Here is a 21872-nt window from a genome sequence, read left to right as displayed (position 1 = left end):
TTTATTTTTTTTTGGAAAATGCAAGGAAAATATGCATGTTTCTTTTCCGTACATATGGACAGGGGGCACAAACACACACATGTACATATGCATATATATGTACAAATATATGAATATGTACATATATTAAGTCATCTTATACATCCGTTATGTATACGTTATAAATACGTTATTCTGGAAGAGCCTGTACATACGGCAAACCACTTCAGTATCTATCTTCAACAAAAGAAGAATAAAATATTCCTTTTACTCTTTTTCTAAAATGTGTAACATATGTTTATAATGTTGTTCATAATTTCCATAAATTATCTTAAAATATATGGTGCTATATTTTCCTTTATTAAATTTCTACGTCTGAACAGTATATTACGCTTCTTCTTTCGTCGATCATAAGCTATAAATATATAAATAGTAACAATAAAAAAAAAAAAAAAAAAAATAGGGAAGTCCTCCACAGGGTTAATCTTACCAATTTTTTGCAACTATCACATTCAAATTTATGTCTTTTGAGTGCGGGATTTACATATATGTATAGGTATATATACATATATATATATATATATGTTCGTATGTATGTATATATGTATGGGTATATATAATGATATAAACACCTACATAAAGTTATGAATAAAATGTGCCATTAGAAGTCTCACATTTAGGCTGACACTGCTAAAAGTATTATAAAAAAAAAAAAAAAAGTTATCAGAAAAGTATGTTCTGCAAAAAATTTCAAGTCGTAGATTTTGATCATTTATTTTGTTAATTAGTAAAATGATATAAATATAAAAAAATAAATATATATATATATATATATATATATATATATATATATATATATAATACATGATAGTGTTTACTTTTTTCTTGTTTTCTTGTTTTTTTGTTTTTCTTTTCGTTTTCTTTTTTCTTGTTTTTTCTTGTTTTTTCTTGTTTTTTCTTGTTTCTTTGTTTTTCTTTTCTTCTTTTGCTTTTTTTCTTCTTTTTTTCTGCTTTTTTCGTTTTTTTATAAGATAAAATTAAGCATATTTTTTTTAAAAGTTTATATTAAGCGAGAAAAAAAGAAAAAAAAAGTTTTGCTTTCTATTTTTAAACATATTGTAAATGTTTTTTTTCGTTTTAAATTTAAATCCAACCCTGCCGATTAGCTTCTTTAGTAATTAAAAGAAAAAAAATATATATATTCTAAGTTAAATTTGTACATTTTATTTTATCCCAATATTTATATATTTATACATATATATATACGCTCATCTTGTAGAATATAATTTTTTTATTAATTTTTTTTTAAGGCAAATTTGCAACAATAAAAAAGGTGTTTATCTTTTGCTTATAAATTATTATATATTGCGCTTTTTATACAGTGTTATGTTTTTCCCTATTTAGTTGGTAGAAGCATCATAATGCAAATGAGAAGTGATAAGAGTGTTCTTCCTGCTTATTTTATTTTATTTTACTTTATTTTATTTTGTTATATTTATTTCATTTATTTTACTTTGTTATATATATTTCATTTATTCTATTTTGTTATATATATTTCATTTATTCTATTTTGTTATATATATTTCATTTATTCTATTTTGTTATATATATTTCATTTATTCTATTTTGTTATATATATTTCATTTATTCTATTTTGTTATATATATTTCATTTATTCTATTTTGTTATATATATTTCATTTATTCTATTTTGTTATATATATTTCATTTATTCTATTTTGTTATATATATTTCATTTATTCTATTTTGTTATATATATTTCATTTATTCTATTTTGTTATATATATTTCATTTATTCTATTTTGTTATATATATTTCATTTATTCTATTTTGTTATATATATTTCATTTATTCTATTTTGTTATATATATTTCATTTATTCTATTTTGTTATATATATTTCATTTATTCTATTTTGTTATATATCATTTTCTATTTTGTTATATCATTTATTCTATTTTGTTATATATATTTCATTTATTCTATTTTGTTATATTTATTTCATTTATTCTATTTTGTTATATATATTTCATTTATTCTATTTTGTTTATTTTATTTAATTTATCTTATTTTATCCTATTCAGTTTGTTACAAAACATATTCTACAAATTGGCAAGGCTCCTTTTGCTGAAAGTCAAATTTTATATAACACTTTGTTTCCAATTTTATATTACTATAGTTTATTAATCCATGTGTTATGTTGCTTCTTTCATACTAATTCAATGTTCATGAATGGGAGAAAACATTTATTTGTTTACTATAAAAAATTTAGATCGTATGACACTGATTTTTCTTATTTTTGTATGTTCAATGAAATATTACATTATGTTATATCATTTTTTATAATGTTATATCGTATTAATGTTTTATCATATTATATAATATTATGTTACATCATGTTACATTATAATAATGTGTTACAAATTTCGAAAACATTTTTTGAATGTTTATCAAAAAGACATTACATGAAAAAGATTGAAAAAAAATGAAATGATAATAAATGAAAAAAATTGATAAAATTTGATTAAAAAAATCATATAATAAATCATAAAAATAAATCATAATGATATAAAATAGAAAAAAATGGACAAGTAAAAAGAAGAAATATTATAACTAATTTTCATACTACGTTAATAAATAAAAAGAGAGGAGCAAAAAGATATTAACAAATAAACTTAATAAAAAGTAATGTATGTATGTATGTATGTTAAAAAAATAAAATAAAAAAATATAACAAAATATAACATTAACAAAATATAACATTAACAAAATATAATACAGAAAAATATAATATGATAAAAAAAAAATCATAATTACACACAATACCCTCTGCAAAAAAAGAGGAATATTATATCTTGTACCAAATTCTGAATTTTTAAGGAATTTCAATTTAGTAAATATAATTTAGGTGTGCTTATTAATATCGACTTCTGTTGGTATCAAAATGAAACTAGTCATTTTCGTGAGTTCATCAAATTTTAACAGTACTCCCTTCAACTTCATTCATCCTGTCGCAATGCGTATGTACGCATACATATATATATGTATGTACACACGCGCGCATAAACGCGCACACAAACACACACGCAAACTCGCACGTAAATTCGCACTTGCTTATTTACATTTAGATAACAAAGGGCATTGCATCTTTTTGAATTCTCTGAGTGACAATATAATACACTCCAAATGGATAATTCACCTTCTTCAACTTCGTACGCGAAAATATGTCAAAGCAAAGAGAAATTAAACAGGACAAACTACCTTGTTATTTTATTATATATATATATATATAATGCTTGAAAAAAAGGGGCATAAGGATATCCTTATGTTTTTTACGTATATCAGATGTGTAAACATTAGTATGTGCACTCCATGTATATAACCGATTCGAAATTAGCAAATATTAGCGCAAATTAGCAAACTTTAGTACAAATTAGCACAATATAGCTCAAATTAGCTCATATTAGTACAAATTAAAAATGCGTAACCAGAATGACTCACAAACATAGGAGTGTGTACTGTTGCTCTTCTATTAATATGTTTACATGTTTCCTTCATTTCAATATTTTAACATTAACAAGCATATAACTTCAGAGTAGCTACAATGTATCTTCGTTGTAACTACATTGTAGTTTCGTTGTTAATGCATTATAACTACAATCTAACTGCACTGTAACTACTATGTAGCTTCATTATAATTACACTCTAACTTGAACTCACCTTTGCAATAAATCGAACATTTCCACTAGCTTACAACCCCTACGAGTGATGGATTAAACAAAAAGGACACTGATTCAAGTCCTCGTGTATAAATATATCACATTCAACACAAAAAACATGTTTACACTTAGTACACTGTGATACTTTTTCATAAAGTTTTTGATGGCATGATGAACAAGAGTAATGCGCACTTTTTTCATTTTTCATTTCAATAAATAAAGGAGATTCTTGAAGATTATTTGTAATATGTGATAAATCATGCATAGAAATTAAATGTATACCACATACTTTACATTTTGATGGTATTTTGCATGTATAGCTATTACAGAAATTACATATATACGTATCTGTGTTTAGGTTATTATGACAAGAGCACATTATTTGTGTACTTATTTTTTTTTTTACTGGAAAACATATATGTATTAATTGTGGTTCCATTCCAAACATCCATAAAGGTGTTTCTGCAACACTATTTATTTCATTTAATAATTCATTTTTACTTGTACATATTTTATAAATACCTTTTGTTCGTTCACATATATATTTTAATATATGCATTTCTGGGGCAATAGAAATACAATTTACGTAAATGTTGTTTTTTACTAATAATTCCAAAATATTTAATATATTATTTTTATCACATGTTCTTATAGAACTATACATTATTACTATTTCTTTCGTTCCATACATAGGCATATCAATTAATAAATCATGCGCAATTTCTAAGCCCTCTTGTAGTGATGGTGAACCTTGAAGACCATTACTTCTTTCCTTTAACAATGAACTTAATATGTCATCTATATTTGATGTTAATGATTGAATTAATTTTGCTGAACTGTTTTTTAAAGCTACAACTCCCACATGCCCAACAGGATTTTTGAAAAAAAAATTTTTCAAGAATGCCTACGAACGTGCACAAATAGGGAATGATATTACATGCATACTTATACATACACGTGTACATAAGTATGCACACATATTATATATATATATATATATATATATACATATACATACATACGTGACTATATATATCTGTAATTTTTCGCTTTGCCCCTCTAAGAGCAATTTTCTTTCCTATTTTTACTTCTACACATTCCAGGACAACATTTATTCTATCTGGCTTAAAGTCCCTTTCTTTCATGCTACTCGACATATCAAAAAGTATTATTATATGTCTGTAAATGTTTAAAAAAAAAAAAAAAAAAAAATATGAACTGTTAATGTGAATGTGTGAAAAATTATTATCAATTCTAAAGGAACAGCTAGAAAAAAAAAAAAAATAAATAAATAAATAAAATAGAAAAGAAAAAAAAAAAAATAATACAAAAATAAGAATAAAAACAAAGAGAAGTAAAATAAAATAAAAAAATATGATATAATATGATATAATAAAATATAATATAATACAATAAAATAATAATATAATAAAAAATATCTCGCACATTTTTGAGAATTTTGCTGAAGGAAAACCTGAATATTCCTTTTCTTAAGGAAGCAATTTGATCTTTTTTATATTTTTGTTTACTATTATTTTCTAAATTTTCTTGACTAACATGTTGTAAAACACCGTTATTTTCTACAAGTAAGTTCCACGATCTTTCAACATCTAAAAATTGGGGAGAGATAGAAATATAAAAAAGTACATGCATACAAATGTCATTGAGCACATATGTACTTAATATATATAGTAATATTATATTCATAAAATAGCCTAATCTGAAGAAATAGATGTTATTTGCAGTTTCGAAGTGGGAAATGTATAATTAGTAATTTTATAATGTTATAATTCCTTTTTTTTTTTTTTTTCTTTATCTCCCATTTATTTACCTTGTTCCCACGTAAACTTAGCAGTTATTTCTTCAAAAACTTCATTTTTATCAAAATCTCTTACAACTTCTTCAACTAAGGTAGCCTATTTTTTATATATTTAAAATAAAAATGTAAAAAAAAAAAAAGAGAGAGATGGAGAGAGGGGCGTACAGTGTAATTATTATAGAAATATGGAGATAATTATATGTACACATATATATGTACATATGTACGTGTGTACGCAATATAAATATATTATATAAATGTATGATGGTCATTTTACGAACTTTGTTTTCAGAACTTTGGGTATTTTGCATTCTTAAAAAAGTACAGCAGACACAATTTCATTTTTGCTCCACTAAATATATTTTTAGTAGTTAAGTTATGATGTACGATTCTTCCATATTTTATTTACTTCTCTTTTTTATTAAATGATAATTTTTAAAATTTTGTGTTTTTTCAATTTTTGCATATTCCTTATATATTTTTTGCTTATTTACTGTATATCTGTGCTTATTTGTGTTTATTTCTGTTTCCGTTTATTTCTGTTTCCGTTTATTTCTGTTTCCGTTTATTTCTGTTTCCGTTTATTTCTGTTTCTGTTTATTTCTGTTTTTCTCTTTTTTAACTATTTTTTTCTGCTTTTTTTCTTTATTTTGGAAAAGGAAAAAAAAATTTTTACTGAAAAATGTAAAAAATGATAAATTTCTAAGATGCTGTAATAAGGTTAAAATTTATATGTTACGATAATAATAGTATATGACCTTAATATTCTTTTGTGTCATTTTATGAGATTTTTTAATAGCTATTTTTTTTCCTTTTTCAGATGAACGGGTAATCTTGAGCTTCGTTTGCTCTGCTGTGTTATATATGTAGTATATACATATATATGTATTTGTGTATGTATGTACATACAAACGCATGTGTTTGATATGGATATAGCCCCCAATTTTTGTTCTTTTTGAAAAAGAGAAAAACAAAAAAAAAAATTATGAAAACATAAAATAAAAAGGGAATTATAGCATATTTATTTCATACATAAAAAATTTTCTTTGAAGCATTTAACCAAGAAATTTTACTACTAAAAAATAGCTATTTTATATGTGCAATTTTTTTTTTTTTTTTTTTTTTATATTAACTTTTTTATTTAAGTCCCATATTCAAGATAATTTGGGGGGAAAAGAGGGAAACTACTTCATTGCAATGAAAAAATTACACTATTTTGTTTCAATGTAAAAGATATACAATACATATAATAATTATATTAATACATATATAAGTATACGTATATATACATGTGTGTATATATACATGTGTGTATATATTTATATGTGTGTATATATATATATATATATATATACATAAAAGAAAATTTTTTACAAGGTGTCCTTCGGTGTATTTATTTATCCTATTTTGTACATTGCATTCATGGGTGCTAAAAAGTGTATAAAAAGAGAACACAAAAAAACTAACATGCAAAAAAATTTAAGTTTTCCGGCTAGTTCTTCAGATCTTAATTAACTCGCTTGCACGGAGTTATAGTTACTAGGGTATTCCTGTTTTTTGCTTCTTTTTTAGTTTGTTTTATTTGGTTTTATTGGGTTTTATTGGGTTATATCTCATTTAATTTTGTTTTATTTTGTTTTATTTGGTTTTATTGGGTTATATCTCATTTAATTTTGTTTTATTTTGTTTTATTTTGTTTTATTGGGTTATATCTCATTTTATTTTGTTTTATTTTGTTTTATTGGGTTATATCTCATTTTATTTGGTTTTATTTTGTTTTATTTTGTTTTATTTGGTTTTATTTGGTTTTATTTGGTTTTATTTTGTTTTATTTTATTTTATCTGCTCTTATTTGGTTTTATTTTATTTTATCTGCTCTTATTTGGTGTTATTTTATTTTATCTGCTCTTATTTGGTTTTATTTTGTTTTATTTTATTTTATCTGCTCTTATTTGGTTTTATTTTATTTTATCTGCTCTTATTTGGTATTTTATCTGCTCTTATTTGGTTTTATTTTGTTTTATTTTATTTTATCTGCTCTTATTTGGTGTTATTTTATTTTTTTTTATTTTATCTGCTCTTATTTGGTGTTATTTTATTTTTTTTTTTTTTGTTTTATTTTTTAATACATAAAAAAAGGGTCGATAAGTAAAACGACGAAAATTTCTCAATTACGAAAAGAGGTATTACAACAAAGACAAGGTATATATATTGGACGTTGATACAGTTGTACTTTAATGATATCACATGTATGAATACACATTCCTAGAATGGTAAGCAAAAGGTATACTAGAAAGTCTTTAAAAGGTAATTTAAAAAAGAAAAAAAAAAAAATTTCTTTGTTGGTAGTTTATTATTTACATATCATAGTACTATACAAAATTAGATAGTGAAAAAATTATAAAATGAAAAATACACATCTCGTATTTAACGAATAAGGAAAAAAATGGCACGTTGCGAATAAAATGGCTTGTTTTATAAAAACAAAATTTGTCAAAAAAAGCTATGGCAGAAACACACTATACATTCGTAGTTAATTTATGCGTACATATATATATATATATATATAAGTACACATACATATTACGCTATTGTTAAAAAAAATTATCGTCTCTTGTTAAAAATTTGCGTTTTTTATGGCATCATTTTGTCGTACCAAGCATGCGCAAATGTGTAAAGGGTCTGTACCTACTTTTTAAAATTAAAAAAAAAAAACAAAAGAGATTACTTTATCGTAGCGAAATGTCCTAAAAAAGGATTTTAAAATCCTAGAATATTTTTCATAATCTGAAGACGTACATAGGACCGTTTTGTCGTTATTTTTTACAGTTTAGTATTTACTATTTAGTATTTGCTCTTTTATCTTTTATCTTTTATCTTTTATTTTTTACTTTTTCCTATTTCCTTTTTTTTTTTTTTTTTTAATGTAATACCTGTTAGGAAATACTATGTAGATTCAACCTCAGTGCTAAATGTGCATAAGAGAAAACTACTATGTACTACTAAGTGCTATTCCGCATATGTGGTCTGATATGTTCATATGAAAGTTAGTCCATAGGGAAATTGTTAAAAAGAAAAAGAGGTATCTTATAAAGGTCTTTTTTTTTTTTTTTTTTGCAAATATAATATGTTGATATTGTTTTTCTTTTTTTCGCAGATATAATGTATATAAATATTAATTTTTTTTTTTTTTGAAAATACAATATATATAGATATCTTTTTTTTTTTTTTCTTCCAATAGATAGATATTGTTTTATTTATTTTACTTCTATTTATTTTTTCTTAATTAAAATTTTTTTTTTTATTTCCGAATTACTGCATAAAAGAATGTTGTTACTTAAATATGTAATTTAGAGATATATTATTTTGAACATATAATAAAAAAAAAAAAAAAATACATATTTATATATTTATAAATTAGTTATATAGATGCAATGTTAGTAAGCTAAACACCCTTTCTCCTAATATTGCTTTTTATTTTTTCTTTTTTTTTTTTTTAACTTTGAACAAGAGGTTCTAATAGCTAATGGAACTATCTCAATTATTAGGAGAACTTTTTATATGAAAATGTATTTTCTTTAAAACGATTATGAATAGACACTTTATATAAATATATATATACAGCTATTTATATTTATGTACATATATATGTTTCTATTTATATTCCTTTTTGTAAACATAGATAATTTTTTAAAGGCTTACCGTAAATACTTTTTACATGTATATATTTAAGATGTAATAGGTAGTACTTAATAATTGCTTACATATGTGTTTTAGTAATGCCCTTCTTCATTTATGCATTATTCCTATGAACAGAAAACTAGCAAAAGAGAAATTATTCCTTTTTTGAATTCTGTTAATGTAATATATAAGTATATATTTGCATACTTAGGGAGATGCCCAAGTATATAGATGTACTCACATATAGGTACACATATAGAAATACCCACATATAGGTATGCACATATAGGTACACACATATAGGTACACAAATATAGGTACACACATATAGGTACACACATATAGGTATGCACATATAGGTACACAAATATAGGTACACACATATAGATACACACATATAGATACACACATACGTACACACATACGGGCATACATACGGGCATATATACGTACACACATACGGGCATATATACGGACGCCCCTATAGACTGAGGCGTAAAACTTGTTACGTATAAACAGCCACAGTAAAGATGGAGGAGTTGTCAGAAATGTACAAGTATAAGAACAATTACGAAACCAAATCAATTTATATAAAGGGCTTTGGAAATTTTTTGAAAAAAGTTGAATATGAAGAGGATGATGTTATTAGGGAAGTGTTGAAGAGAAACGGGATGTTATGTGAAAATAATCGTCTTCTATATCAAATTAGAAGTCAATTAATAGACCTAGACAAAACCTTCGAACATTATAAAATAAATTCAGATGAAATGATTTACATTTTACCTGAGCCTGCTCCCCTCCCCTACTTGATTTACTTGTTTCATCAAAAATCTGGAAGAGTTCACGTAAGTGCAGAAAAGAAGTGAAAAAGTAGCTTCGATGCGAACTTGTTGTTCGGCTACATACACTCCTGCGTCAGCACGTGCGTACGTATGTGCGTATGTAAGTGAATACATACACGAATGCATACATATATTTGTGCTTCCATACATACATGAATCCCCCTGTGTGTACAAATATTTATTCGCCGCTTTATACCTACCATATGCAGTGCATTGAGCTAAACCATCAAGACTCAGTAGACCTGCTTCATAAACAAGTGGAGAAGCATTTAAAAATAAAAGAAGAAGATCAAATATTAATATACAGTGGACGATGTTTAAACAATACAAAAACATTAAAAGAAGAGGAAATAACTCGAGAAAGCTTAGTTACTATCCTTGATAAAAATGATATACCAGAAATAGAGCATGGGAGTGTCGACATGTAACCTTAACCCATTAAAAGGTGTTCAAAATGTTTGCAAATTTTTACCTAATTTTTTTATTCATTCCTTTTTAAAATTAAAAAAAAATTGCAAGTTCTTTTCTATGTTCAGAAAAGATTAAACACGTTACTACGCGCTGTAAGTATATATATATATATATATATATATATATATATATATATATATATATATGCATATGTAGTTTGTATGTATGTGTGCATATGTATGAGCGTTTTTTACGTGTATTTTCCGACATACTATTTTTTTTATTTTACTTTTTATTTTTCATTTTTTACTTCATTTATAAATCCTTTTAAACATAAAAAACGGCAATATAAGTAGTTAATAAGCATGTTAATTTTTTTTGACCTTTTTTCCACTTCTTTATTGGATTGTTCCCTCTTCTAATGTTATACAAAATGGATAAGTATATATCTATCAATATATATATATGAAACGGAAAAAAGGAAAAAAAAAAAATTTCCTCTTTTTAATAATACTGACAAATTATAGCTCATCAAAAATTCAAAATACATTGGGTGCTTATAAGATTACGTTTTGGTGGAATTTAATTTCTTTTTCAGTGAGCTCACTTTTTGTTAATGGTTCATCGTTCATTATGTTTGGCTAAGTTTTATTTTTTTTCTCTTTTTTTCCTACTTTTTAAAATTTCCCTTTTACGATTGATAGGTGTATTCTTTATTTTTTTCTTTTTTTTAAAAAAAAAAAAATAAGTTGAACATAATAATGCGAATGATAAAAAAGAAGAAAAATGAAAGAAAATAAGTAAAAAGCACTGAGCCTATAAATTACTTGATGAACATCTTAAGGTTGCTGTTCACGTAAGCGCAAGTAAAACGTTTTACGGAAAAAAAAAAAAAAAAAAAAAAAAATTACCAACAAAGCGAAATATAGCAAACATATAGAAGTTAATAGCAAACATATAGAAGTTAATAGCAAACATACAGAAGTTAATAGCAAACATACAGAAGTTAATAGCAAACATACAGAAGTTAATAGCAAAAATACAGAAGTTAATAGCAAAACATAATAAACAAATTTAAAGAAAGTATGAAAAATTTAAGTTATATGAACAGAGCATTTACACAAAAAGAGATAAAACAAACATGCAATAATGATTAGTATGTGAAAAAAGAAAAACAAAAATAATGCAAACATAGAGTACTGTTACTGCTGTACAGATAATTGTAAAAGTACGAATTTAAGGAAAATTAAAAAAAGGAAAATAAATTGCATGAAGTATATCATTGTATGGAAAAATATGCTCAGTAAGTGAAGCAGTAACATACATGTATATATATATATATATGTATATGTATATTAATATTTGTTTATGTATTTGTACATATATATATATATTTATATGTATATAACTTGTGCCCACGTTTTAGGAGTAAAATGAAAAGTTATTTGTCGGAAGAGGATAGGTTAAAGATAACAATAAGAAAGAACTACTTAGAGCGAGATGCTATTAAAGCAAAAATAATAAATTATATAAACAGATTAACATATCTTTGTTCAGGTACATGCTCGAATGTTCTTTTGAATTATGCATTTTTCCCCTTTCTGTATGAATTCCTAATGATGTTCGTATGTTCATATCTTTATGTACGTACATATGTATATATATATATGTGTGTACATTTGTATGTTCACTTTAATATGTAACATATTAGGTAATGCAAGGAATGATCTTGAAAATGGTTTTTTTTTTTTTTTTTTTAATTTTGTAAGATGAAAAATGGGAAAATTGCAAAAGAGCAAGGCACAAGCGGGCGATTCTGGACGAACACTTGGTAACGATATGAGCGATTGTATGTATGTATGTATGTATGTTTATGTACATATATATAAGGTGATGAGGTAGCAAATGAATAGTAAAATTTATGGAAATGTACACCTAGCTTATTGAGTGTACCCAATTATTTTTCTTTCTTTTTCCAAATTTTTCTTCATTTTGGCATGATTTTTTCTTTCTTTTCTTTTGTGTTTGTTTTATTTTTTAGGTTAACCTTCCAGAATTCACGGTAGAAAAGCGGGGAAATTCGTTTCATGAATATGTCGTAATGTGTCATACGTGTGTTGTATATGTTATGTGTATGTGTACGTGTAGGTGCGTAGTGTATATATATATGTCATACATGCGTATATATGTCAACGTACGTTATAAGCTTGGGTACGTTCATTATTTTTTCCCACTTCTGTATTGCAGCCAAAATTAGAAGACGATTTGACAACCGTAACGAGGAATAAACGACTATTACAGATAGGTCTTTTTGATCATTTGAAAAAGGCAAAGGATGCACTAGAACAGGAAAAGAGTAACAAGACTATTCAAATGCATCAAATGCAAAACAAACGAGTTGAAGATAAATTAGAAGAAGAAAGAAAATTGTTTGAAAAGAATGAACTAGAGGATATAGAGAAAAAAATAATAGCATATATTAAAGATATAAAAAATTTAGAAAAAAATATAAAAAATGATGAAGGGAAATTAGTTAAACTCACTTTAATTAATCATTATGATAAAATGAAAAATTTTATTAGTACAAATACATACCCCACTATATTTTGGCGTCCTTTAAAATATAATGAAAAAACAGAGTTGTTACAAAAGAATACTCAAGATTTTATTAAAAAAAAAATTGAAGCCATAAAATCGACAAATTATGAAATAGATTTCAACGATGAGGGTTGGATGCAGCAATTTTCTAACCTAAAGGAAATGATAAACAGGAAGATTATGGCACACGGGGAGAGGCAAGCGGAAGAGGATGAAAAGGAAGTAGAGGAGGAGGACAAAGAAGTAGAAGATGAAAAGGAAGTAGAGGAGGAGGACAAAGAAGTAGAAGATGAAAGGGAAGTAGAGGAGAAGGACAAAGAAGTAGAAGATGGAAGGGAAGTAAAGGAGGAGGACAAAGAAGTAGAAGATGAAAGGGAAGTAAAGGAGGAGGATAAAGAAGTAGAAGATGGAAGGGAAGTAAAGGAGGAGGATAAAGAAGTAGAAGATGGAAGGGAAGTAAAGGAGGACAAAGAAGTACATAGAAGATGAAGGGAAGTAGAGGAGGAGTAGAGAGAGGAGAAGGACAAAGAAGTAGAAGATGAAAGGGAAGTAGAGGAGGAGGACAAAGAAGCAGAAGCTGGGAGAGAAGTAGAGGAGGAGGACAAAGAAGTAGAAGATGAAAGGGAAGTAGTGGAGGACAAAGAAGCAGAAGATGAAAGCAAACAAATGAAGGAAAATGATATCATTAATGATTGTACATTAATATTTTATGATAAAAAAAAAAATAATATTGTGCAGGATGAAAGTACTTGTAAAAGTGCTGATAGTATTAATCCCATACCCAACGTAGATGAAGAACCAAAGCATAAAGAAAAAGAAAACTCAAAAAAAAATACAAAAAGAAAAATTAATAAAGCGGCAAAAGTTAATTTGACTCAAAAAGAGAAAGACAAGGGAGAAGATGCAGAGGCAGACTTAGTTACGAACGGGGTGGAAGATGTAAAAGACGATTTAACTGATACGGAAGAGGAACAAATGGAAAGCAAAAAAAAAAAAAAGGAGCAGTGCGAAGGAAAGGTAGGAGAAAAGGAAAAATTGCGTAAACTCCGCTTTAACAAAAAGTAATTGATTGCCAATGCGTTTGAGCAAAACATACATGTGATAGAATGTTTGCGCATACGTACGTGTTACATATATATGTAATTCTAAATAGTGAAGAAAATATGACTTAAGAGATATCGCTTACCTGAAATGGCATGTTTTCAAAAAATTTTCCAAAAATGGATTTATTATATAATGATTATTGACGTGTTAGAATTTTTTATTTTATTTTATTAATATTTTTTTTTTATTAAATCAACATCATATAACAAATGTGTATTTTAAAATTTAGTTATGTGTATGTTGCTAATTCTTTGTTTTTTAAAATGAAAAAAATAAAAATTATAGCTCGTCGATTGATATTTTTTTTTGTTTTTTCACAATTTGGTCACTCATAAATTTATAAGTGCATAAATGCATAGACTCATAAATGCTTGCATATTATATTGTATTGTACTGCATTGTATTGTACCGCATTATATTGTATTATACTGCATTATATTGTATTGTACTGCATTATATTGTATTGTACCGCATTATATTGTATTATACTGCATTATATTGTATTGTACCGCATTATATTGTATTATACTGCATTATATTGTATTATACTGCATTATATTGTATTGTACTGCATTATATTGTATTGTACCGCATTATACTGCATTATATTGTATTGTACTGCATTATATTGTATTATACTGCATTATATTGTATTATACTGCATTATATTGTATTGTACTGCATTATATTGTATTGTACCGCATTGTACTGTATTTTTTTTTTTTTTTTTTTTTTCGTTAATTTTTTGCTTACAAACATGAGAACAAATTAAAGATTAAAATAAAAAGTTGAATATTGGAAAATTGACATATTTAAACGGCTCTGTACACGTACCCACACACATAATGTACATGTACAAATAAATGCATATATATATATAATTATTTATTTATCACATTTGGTATATTTTTTCCCCACACATGTGGATTAAATGAGTGGAGTCGAGAATCCGAATGGTGCATAATAATTAAGAAAAAAAAAAAGGGAATTAATTATATGTACGTAGTACATATGTTCGTGTGTATGTGTGTGAGGGGAATACACTTAAAAATAGAGGCACATAAAATGTAGGAACTGTGTTTAGAATTTAAATGAGGGGAAAATGGACAAATGTAAGCGCAGCAAATTAATTCTCCATAAAAGAGAAGAATAAAATAATAAAAAAATAATACAATAAAAATAATAAAATATAATAATAATAATGATAATAGTAATAATAATGATAATAGTAATGATAATATCAACAGTAATGATAATAGCAACAGTAATGATAATAGCAACAGTAATGATAATAGCAACAGTAATGATAATAGCAACAGTAATGATAATAGCAACAGTAATGATAATAGCAACAGTAATGATAATAGTAATAGTAATAGTAATAATAAAAATAGTAATAATAATAGTAGTAATAATAGTAGTAATAATAACAACAATGGGAATAATAATGAACGTAACAATAAGAATAAAATAAAAAAAATTAAAAACCACTTTCTGCAATTACGAAATTGGGTCTAGTCCCATTTCTCAGGTCCTATTCACAGTTCTTGTAAAATCCACGGGGTAATTTCCGCCAGTGAGTCTTTATTTTCTACTTGTAAATTTTGCAAAAAGATGTTAATATTTTCTTTTGAATACTTAATATCCTTATTAAAAATAGATTTAAGTTGATCAATTAAATTGACATCTAATGAGTCTGAAAAAATGTTGCCATCTTTTATAACCCCGTTGTATACATTAAAACATATTTCCACTTTTCCAAAATTAAATTGTTTACAAAGTTTATTTTGAAATTTTGGTGTTTTCCCATAACACCAGTCCCAATCTTTTAACAAATTATAATATTTAAGAAACTCCGGATTTTTTGTGATATTATCATTTGTGTCTATATAATGAATGTTAAAATTGTTTGGGGTTATGAATGAACTGTTAATTAAATTATATATATTGTCTTTACTAACTTGAATACTACTATCATTTCGCATGTTTTCATCCACGTTGTTTTCTTTTATTTCTACTGTTATTGAATCCTTTGCTTTATTGCTAATAAGGTGAGATTTCTCCTGCATATCCTTATCCGTCTTTTCACCCTTCTCCCAATAATAATCATAGTTTTGTCCATTCTGATTACTATTTTTTTCATTGCAGTAATTTCCATAAAAAGCGTTGAATTCCTTGATTAACGCTATACTCAAATTTTCGCATGTGATATTCTCATTAATTTCTTTCAAGTTGACTGTTCGAGCACTAACACTATTTACTCCGTGCTTTAAATATTTCATTTTATCTGGTGTTAAATATTTACTTAAAACATTTTTTTCTAAATTTACTAATATCGTCCCATGGTGTAAAAAAACACCTCTTACTTTTTTAAAAGCTGATCCTGAACATTTGAGGTTATTTACTGTTATGTCATTTCTTCCTTGTATCTTAGCATTAATATTAAAATGATTTTTTAACGTATTTACTATTATGGAGAAATTATTTGATGTATTTACATTATTATTTAAAAATGTAAAACATACATTACCTAAATCATGGTACACTGCACCACCACCTGTAAATCGTCGAGCTACTAACACATCGTCTTTTTTTATATTTTTTAAATCACATTCACTCCATATATTTTGATTTTTTCCTATAATTATGGATTTGTTGTTTCTCCATAAAAATAAAACAGGTTCATTAAATTTCTCAATTGTATTTACATTTAAATATTTTAACAGATCATTATAATTATTTAATAGAAATATTTCTAACGATAAGTTAAAATGAATATTACGATTGTTCGAAATTAAAATTACGGGGTTGGCTCTTTTTTTTTTTTTTCCAGATGAGTACCATCTTCTTAGTGATGAGAAAATTCCTTTCATTGCGTCGTGGTGCAGCTTCGAATAGCCACTTGGTAGGGGTGAAGTTTTTAAAAAAGGAAAAGCGTCAAGTGGAGGTACGAACGTATTCAAGGGTTTGAGTATGTACGTATGTATGCAAATTTGTATGCAAGCTAGTATGTAAGATAGTATGTAGGATAGTATGTATATGTATCTATATATACATATAAGCGAATGAACACCAAATTGTTATCTTCGTATGCAGTAAAAGTCTTATTTTCTTTTCTTTGCTCTTCTTTTTTTTTTTTTTTACGAATTGAAAAATAGCACTATTCTTTCAACTTCATACTTTCAGAAACTTATGTTAACAAGGCTCAAATTAATAATTTGCCCCTTTTAAATAAAATGAGGGTAATAATATACAACTTGAAAAAATGTTCAATTAAAATATGAACAAATCAGAATATATTTTATTATACCATACGATATAACGAGCCTTAAAATGTATTATTTAGGGAGGGGCAAAATGTGTAAATATATACGTAAAATTTGTAAGCGTTGTTTCGAACGCGCATATTTTTTTTTCGAGTGAATATTTTTTTACTTTTGCACTGAGGTATATATACATATATACATAATGATGTACATATATTTTTCTTGCATTTTTTCTTTTTCTTTTTCTTTTTTTTTTTTTTAATGTTCGAGTTTTTACAATAACTTGCGTACTACTCTGCAATTAATAAAAGAACACACACAAGTACAAACACCGTAACATCATTATAAAAAAATACTTCTTTTGTAATCGTAATGAGGTATGCATATATATATTTACTCGCTTTAAGATAATTAATATAATTTTTTTTTTTTTTTTTTAAGGGTATTTTGTAACATTCTAGTTAATATTCTTTCACATAAGATTTCTCCTTTTTTTTTTTAATAGAGAAAGCTTCCGTATTTTAAAAATGAGAAATTAAAAATAAGTGCAAATAAATAAATACAAATTACATTCGAGATAGTTCACTGTATGAGCGTAATTTTGTAAATATAATATATATATATATATATGTATGTATATATATATGTTCATATGTTAATAACTAAATTTTTATGTAATACTGTAGTGTAAATATATATACAAGTATATGTATATGTATATATATTATACATATGTTCATGTATATCAGCCGTTGTAATTTAAAATTTTCCAGTGCATAAGTGTAACATTTATTGAAGGTAACGAAAGAAGCACATATATGCGTGTATGTAACGATAAGCAGAATAAAGTAAAAGATGATTTTATTAAATAATTCGTTGTTTGGGTTTTTTTTTTTGGTGGTACTGTTACAAATAACTCAATGTACTCATTTTCTCGTAGCACCTTTTGAAAAGGATTGTTTTCACTTTAAAGTTGATGTTAATAACATTATTGTTGGGTACAAAAGGAGATAAAGAATATTACTTTTTCTTGTTACATTTGCGTATCGTCAGTTGTGTTTGTGTCTATATATAAACATATATATAAGCTTAAATGTTAGTGGACACGTACGTACATACATACATACACACATATACACATACATACACACATATACACATACATACAAACATATACACATACACACACACATATACACATACACACACACATACACACATACATACAGTTATGTGTACATTTCTTTCCTATTAGATCCTATGAAATAATTGAAACGAACGCGGCTTGCACAATATCCATTGTCAAAAGACATTATAATAAAAAAGAAAATGTTTTTACGTCAGAAAAGGAACAAGAGAAATTCGAACTTGAGGTAAAAAAATGGCCATGCATATATTTTTTAAAAATTAATCAATTTAGGAATATTTTGCGCGCACATTTATATTGAGATAAAAGAGAGTAAAGAGATTGTGTTTTATACTGTATGTATATGTACGTGTGTGCATGTTGTTATGTATATATATGTTTGCTTGTATGTATACATATATATATATATATATATATATATATATATATTCATTTATAATTTTTTTTTTTTCCTTAACAATTAATAAAAAAAAAAAAAAAAAAAGGCTTTAAATGCAGGGATTTATTCTTTTTGTTATGAAAATAAAAAAAATTCTGAACTGACAATAATGTTTACTCTGCGAATAAAAGAAGGTCATCATGTTGGTGACTCGGATTATGGTACAGTTGATGATGTGCAACAAATATCTAATAAAGCGTCCGAAGTATATGAACAAGTAAAGAAAAACTGAAATTATTTGTTTTCCTAACTTGAAGTTCAGTTTAACCCTCTTTTACATCACTTATCAGTATGTGTGCACATGTGTATTCTCATATACGTATATATATAATAAATACAAATGCTTTTACTTACGAGTATTCACACTTTCACGGAAACGTTTTAACTTTAATTTACCTTTCAGTTTTTGGAGGTTTTTGACGAACAAGAGCGAATGATGGAGAATGCAGATTTGTATAAACAATTTAACGAAAAAATGAATTCCAAACTAATCCTATGGTCAGAAATTCAAATAGTCTTGTTAATTTTATTAACATTAATTCATATATATTTTATAAAATCCTTTTTTGAAATAAAAACAATAGTCTAATGCTTTAACGTTCATGCAAATGTATGACTAGTTAACCTAGAAGATACCAATGCCTGTGTATACGTAAATTTGCTATATACACATATAGATAAATGTGTGTATATATGTATATATATAACTTACATATGTAAAAACTTTACGCGCTTTTACGAACTACACATGTATGTATTTCATGTCAAATAGTACTGCATTTAAGAAAAACAATTTGTTTTTGTGCCATTATTATATTATATTTTCTTTTATTTTTTATTATTTACTTTTTTTTTTTTTGGAAAAACTTTAATTTTTTTCTTGTTTTTTAAAAGCACATCCTCAAATATAACAAAACGATAAATATATTTTTCAAGGCCTCTGTAAAAATAAGGAACAAACGAAAAATATAAATTAATAAAAAAATAAAAATGAAATAATAAAAAAATAAAAATGAAATAATAAAAAAATAAAAATGAAATAATAAAAAAATAAAAATGAAATAATAAAAAAATAAAAATGAAATAATAAAAAAATAAAAATGAACTAATAAAAAAATAAAATAATGAATAAAAAAAAATTAAATTATCGTTGAAACGAATTTTTAAACAACATATTTTTAATAACGCTTTTACACAAATAATAAACTTAATGAGAACAAATAATGTACTAAAATTTACGCATAAACATGTGAGTATGTATGTATATATATATGTGCTTATATGCACATGTATCAATTTTTTTTAAGTGATATATAGTCAAATAATGTAATTTTTTTTTTTTTTATACAAAATCTTAACTGTTTACGAAACTTGAGTATTTTAGTATTTTATTATTTCAAATGCTGTGTATAAATATGAATTCATAATTATTGCATCGTTATTTTTGTCGAAAAAGATATAAATTGTTCCTTGTTTATTACTCCGTATTTCCAATTTCTTTCTTTTTTTTTTTTTTTTAAATTTACCAATTTGAAAAGATTAAAAATCATACGTGTGCAGAAATGGTACCTACAATTGCTAGAAAAATCTTTATCAAAAGTAAAGTAAATGACAATGTTACCATTAATATAAAGTTTATGTGTAAGAAAAAATTTGGAGGTGTAAAATTCCTCGATACTAATAGAACGTCCGAAGAAGCAGTTTATTTTAAGAAGGAAGGTAATTTATTTCTGCATTCTACGTAAAAATGCTTATATGGATATGTATGCACAACCACTCAGTATTTTTTTTTTTAAACTTTTTTTTTTTTTTTTTTTTTTTTTTTTATATCTTTATTTGTAGATGAAGCTTTATTAAGAAATTTACTAAAAAATAACCCTGATATTAACCCTGAGTACAATTATTCTGATGTGGAAAGTGGACTATGTAATTTATCGAATGATTTATCTCTTGTTTTTTCAAAATATGGTATAAAAGGAATGGATAACAATGATGTTATTAGAGATGTAATTAGAGTATTTGAATTAAATGGATATAGAAAAATGTTGGATAAATGAACTATTGTAGTTATTTAAGAACAGGCAAGGAAATAACTGTTCTAAGAATATAATACAATCCGTTTTTAATCCTTCCATGCGTTAAGCAGTTCTACATGTGCGCGCGTGCACATACATAAATATATACATGACTACATATTTCTGTGCACATACTTATATATATATATATATATATATATATATATATTTATTTATTTATTTATATATATATGTATTCGTCTGTGAATACATTTGCTTATATGTAAACGAATGTAACGGCAATATTGCTCTATCGTAACAAAATCATGCTTAATTCAACTATCACGAATAAAACTTTTTATTTAAATGTTATACTATTTCAATAAGCTAAAATTTCCACTTTTATCTTTTTATTATTTGTCATTTTTATTTTCCTTAAGCATATATATGCTATATATATAATATTGTATCCTTTTTTTCTCCTTTTTATTTTGTATTTTACTTTTATATATATATATGTATATAAAAAATAATTTTTTTCATTAATAATTTTTTAAACACATAGCATTATCAATTTTGTATTTATTATTTCTTTAAAAGACTTAACAAGTACATTTTAAAGAATAAATGATCAAACAAGTCGAAATTAATGAATAAATAGAGATAAAAAAAAAAAGGATAAAAATAAAATGATATAAAAAAAATATAAAATAAATACATAAATTATTATGTATTCATTGTAATGTATTGAATATAATGCAATGACTATTTTAAATTGTAGAAAAAAGGAATAAGGGAAGAGTAATACAACTGCAAGCTAAAGAGCACACACC

At 25.1% G+C, this 21872-nt stretch overlaps 4 protein-coding genes across 4 annotated transcripts; 2 read left to right on the top strand and 2 right to left on the bottom strand.

Moving 5' to 3' along the window:
* Positions 1-3757: 3757 nt before the first annotated feature.
* MKS88_005385 (general transcription factor IIH subunit 2) lies at positions 3758-5847 on the bottom strand (the record flags this gene model as incomplete). Its single annotated transcript, XM_067218643.1, has 5 exons — positions 3758-4621; positions 4740-4896; positions 5192-5327; positions 5549-5633; positions 5818-5847. 5 exons carry the CDS (start codon positions 5845-5847, stop codon positions 3758-3760), a joined length of 1272 nt encoding a protein of 423 aa, XP_067070599.1.
* A 3900-nt stretch (positions 5848-9747) lies between these two features.
* MKS88_005384 (uncharacterized protein) lies at positions 9748-15690 on the top strand (the record flags this gene model as incomplete). The annotated part of the gene is made up of 8 exons (XM_067218642.1): positions 9748-10062; positions 10269-10483; positions 11897-12027; positions 12240-12301; positions 12512-12568; positions 12718-13524; positions 13579-14129; positions 15384-15690. The coding sequence occupies 8 exons, from the start codon at positions 9748-9750 to the stop codon at positions 15688-15690; spliced, it is 2445 nt and encodes an 814-aa protein (XP_067070598.1).
* A 20-nt stretch (positions 15691-15710) lies between these two features.
* On the bottom strand, positions 15711-17045 carry MKS88_005383 (lipoate-protein ligase 1; the record flags this gene model as incomplete). The annotated part of the gene is made up of 1 exon (XM_067218641.1): positions 15711-17045. The coding sequence occupies one exon, from the start codon at positions 17043-17045 to the stop codon at positions 15711-15713; it is 1335 nt and encodes a 444-aa protein (XP_067070597.1).
* Positions 17046-19133: 2088 nt separating this feature from the next.
* MKS88_005382 (transmembrane emp24 domain-containing protein) lies at positions 19134-21081 on the top strand (the record flags this gene model as incomplete). Its single annotated transcript, XM_067218640.1, has 4 exons — positions 19134-19229; positions 19428-19538; positions 20563-20743; positions 20867-21081. The coding sequence occupies 4 exons, from the start codon at positions 19134-19136 to the stop codon at positions 21079-21081; spliced, it is 603 nt and encodes a 200-aa protein (XP_067070596.1).
* Positions 21082-21872: the final 791 nt, after the last annotated feature.

The sequence above is a fragment of the Plasmodium brasilianum genome, chromosome 14 (assembly GCF_023973825.1).
Source record: "Plasmodium brasilianum strain Bolivian I chromosome 14, whole genome shotgun sequence".
Taxonomy (NCBI): Eukaryota; Apicomplexa; class Aconoidasida; order Haemosporida; family Plasmodiidae; genus Plasmodium; species Plasmodium brasilianum.
The sequence above is the reverse complement of the archived record's forward strand: the minus strand, read 5'-3'. Positions and strand labels throughout refer to the sequence as shown.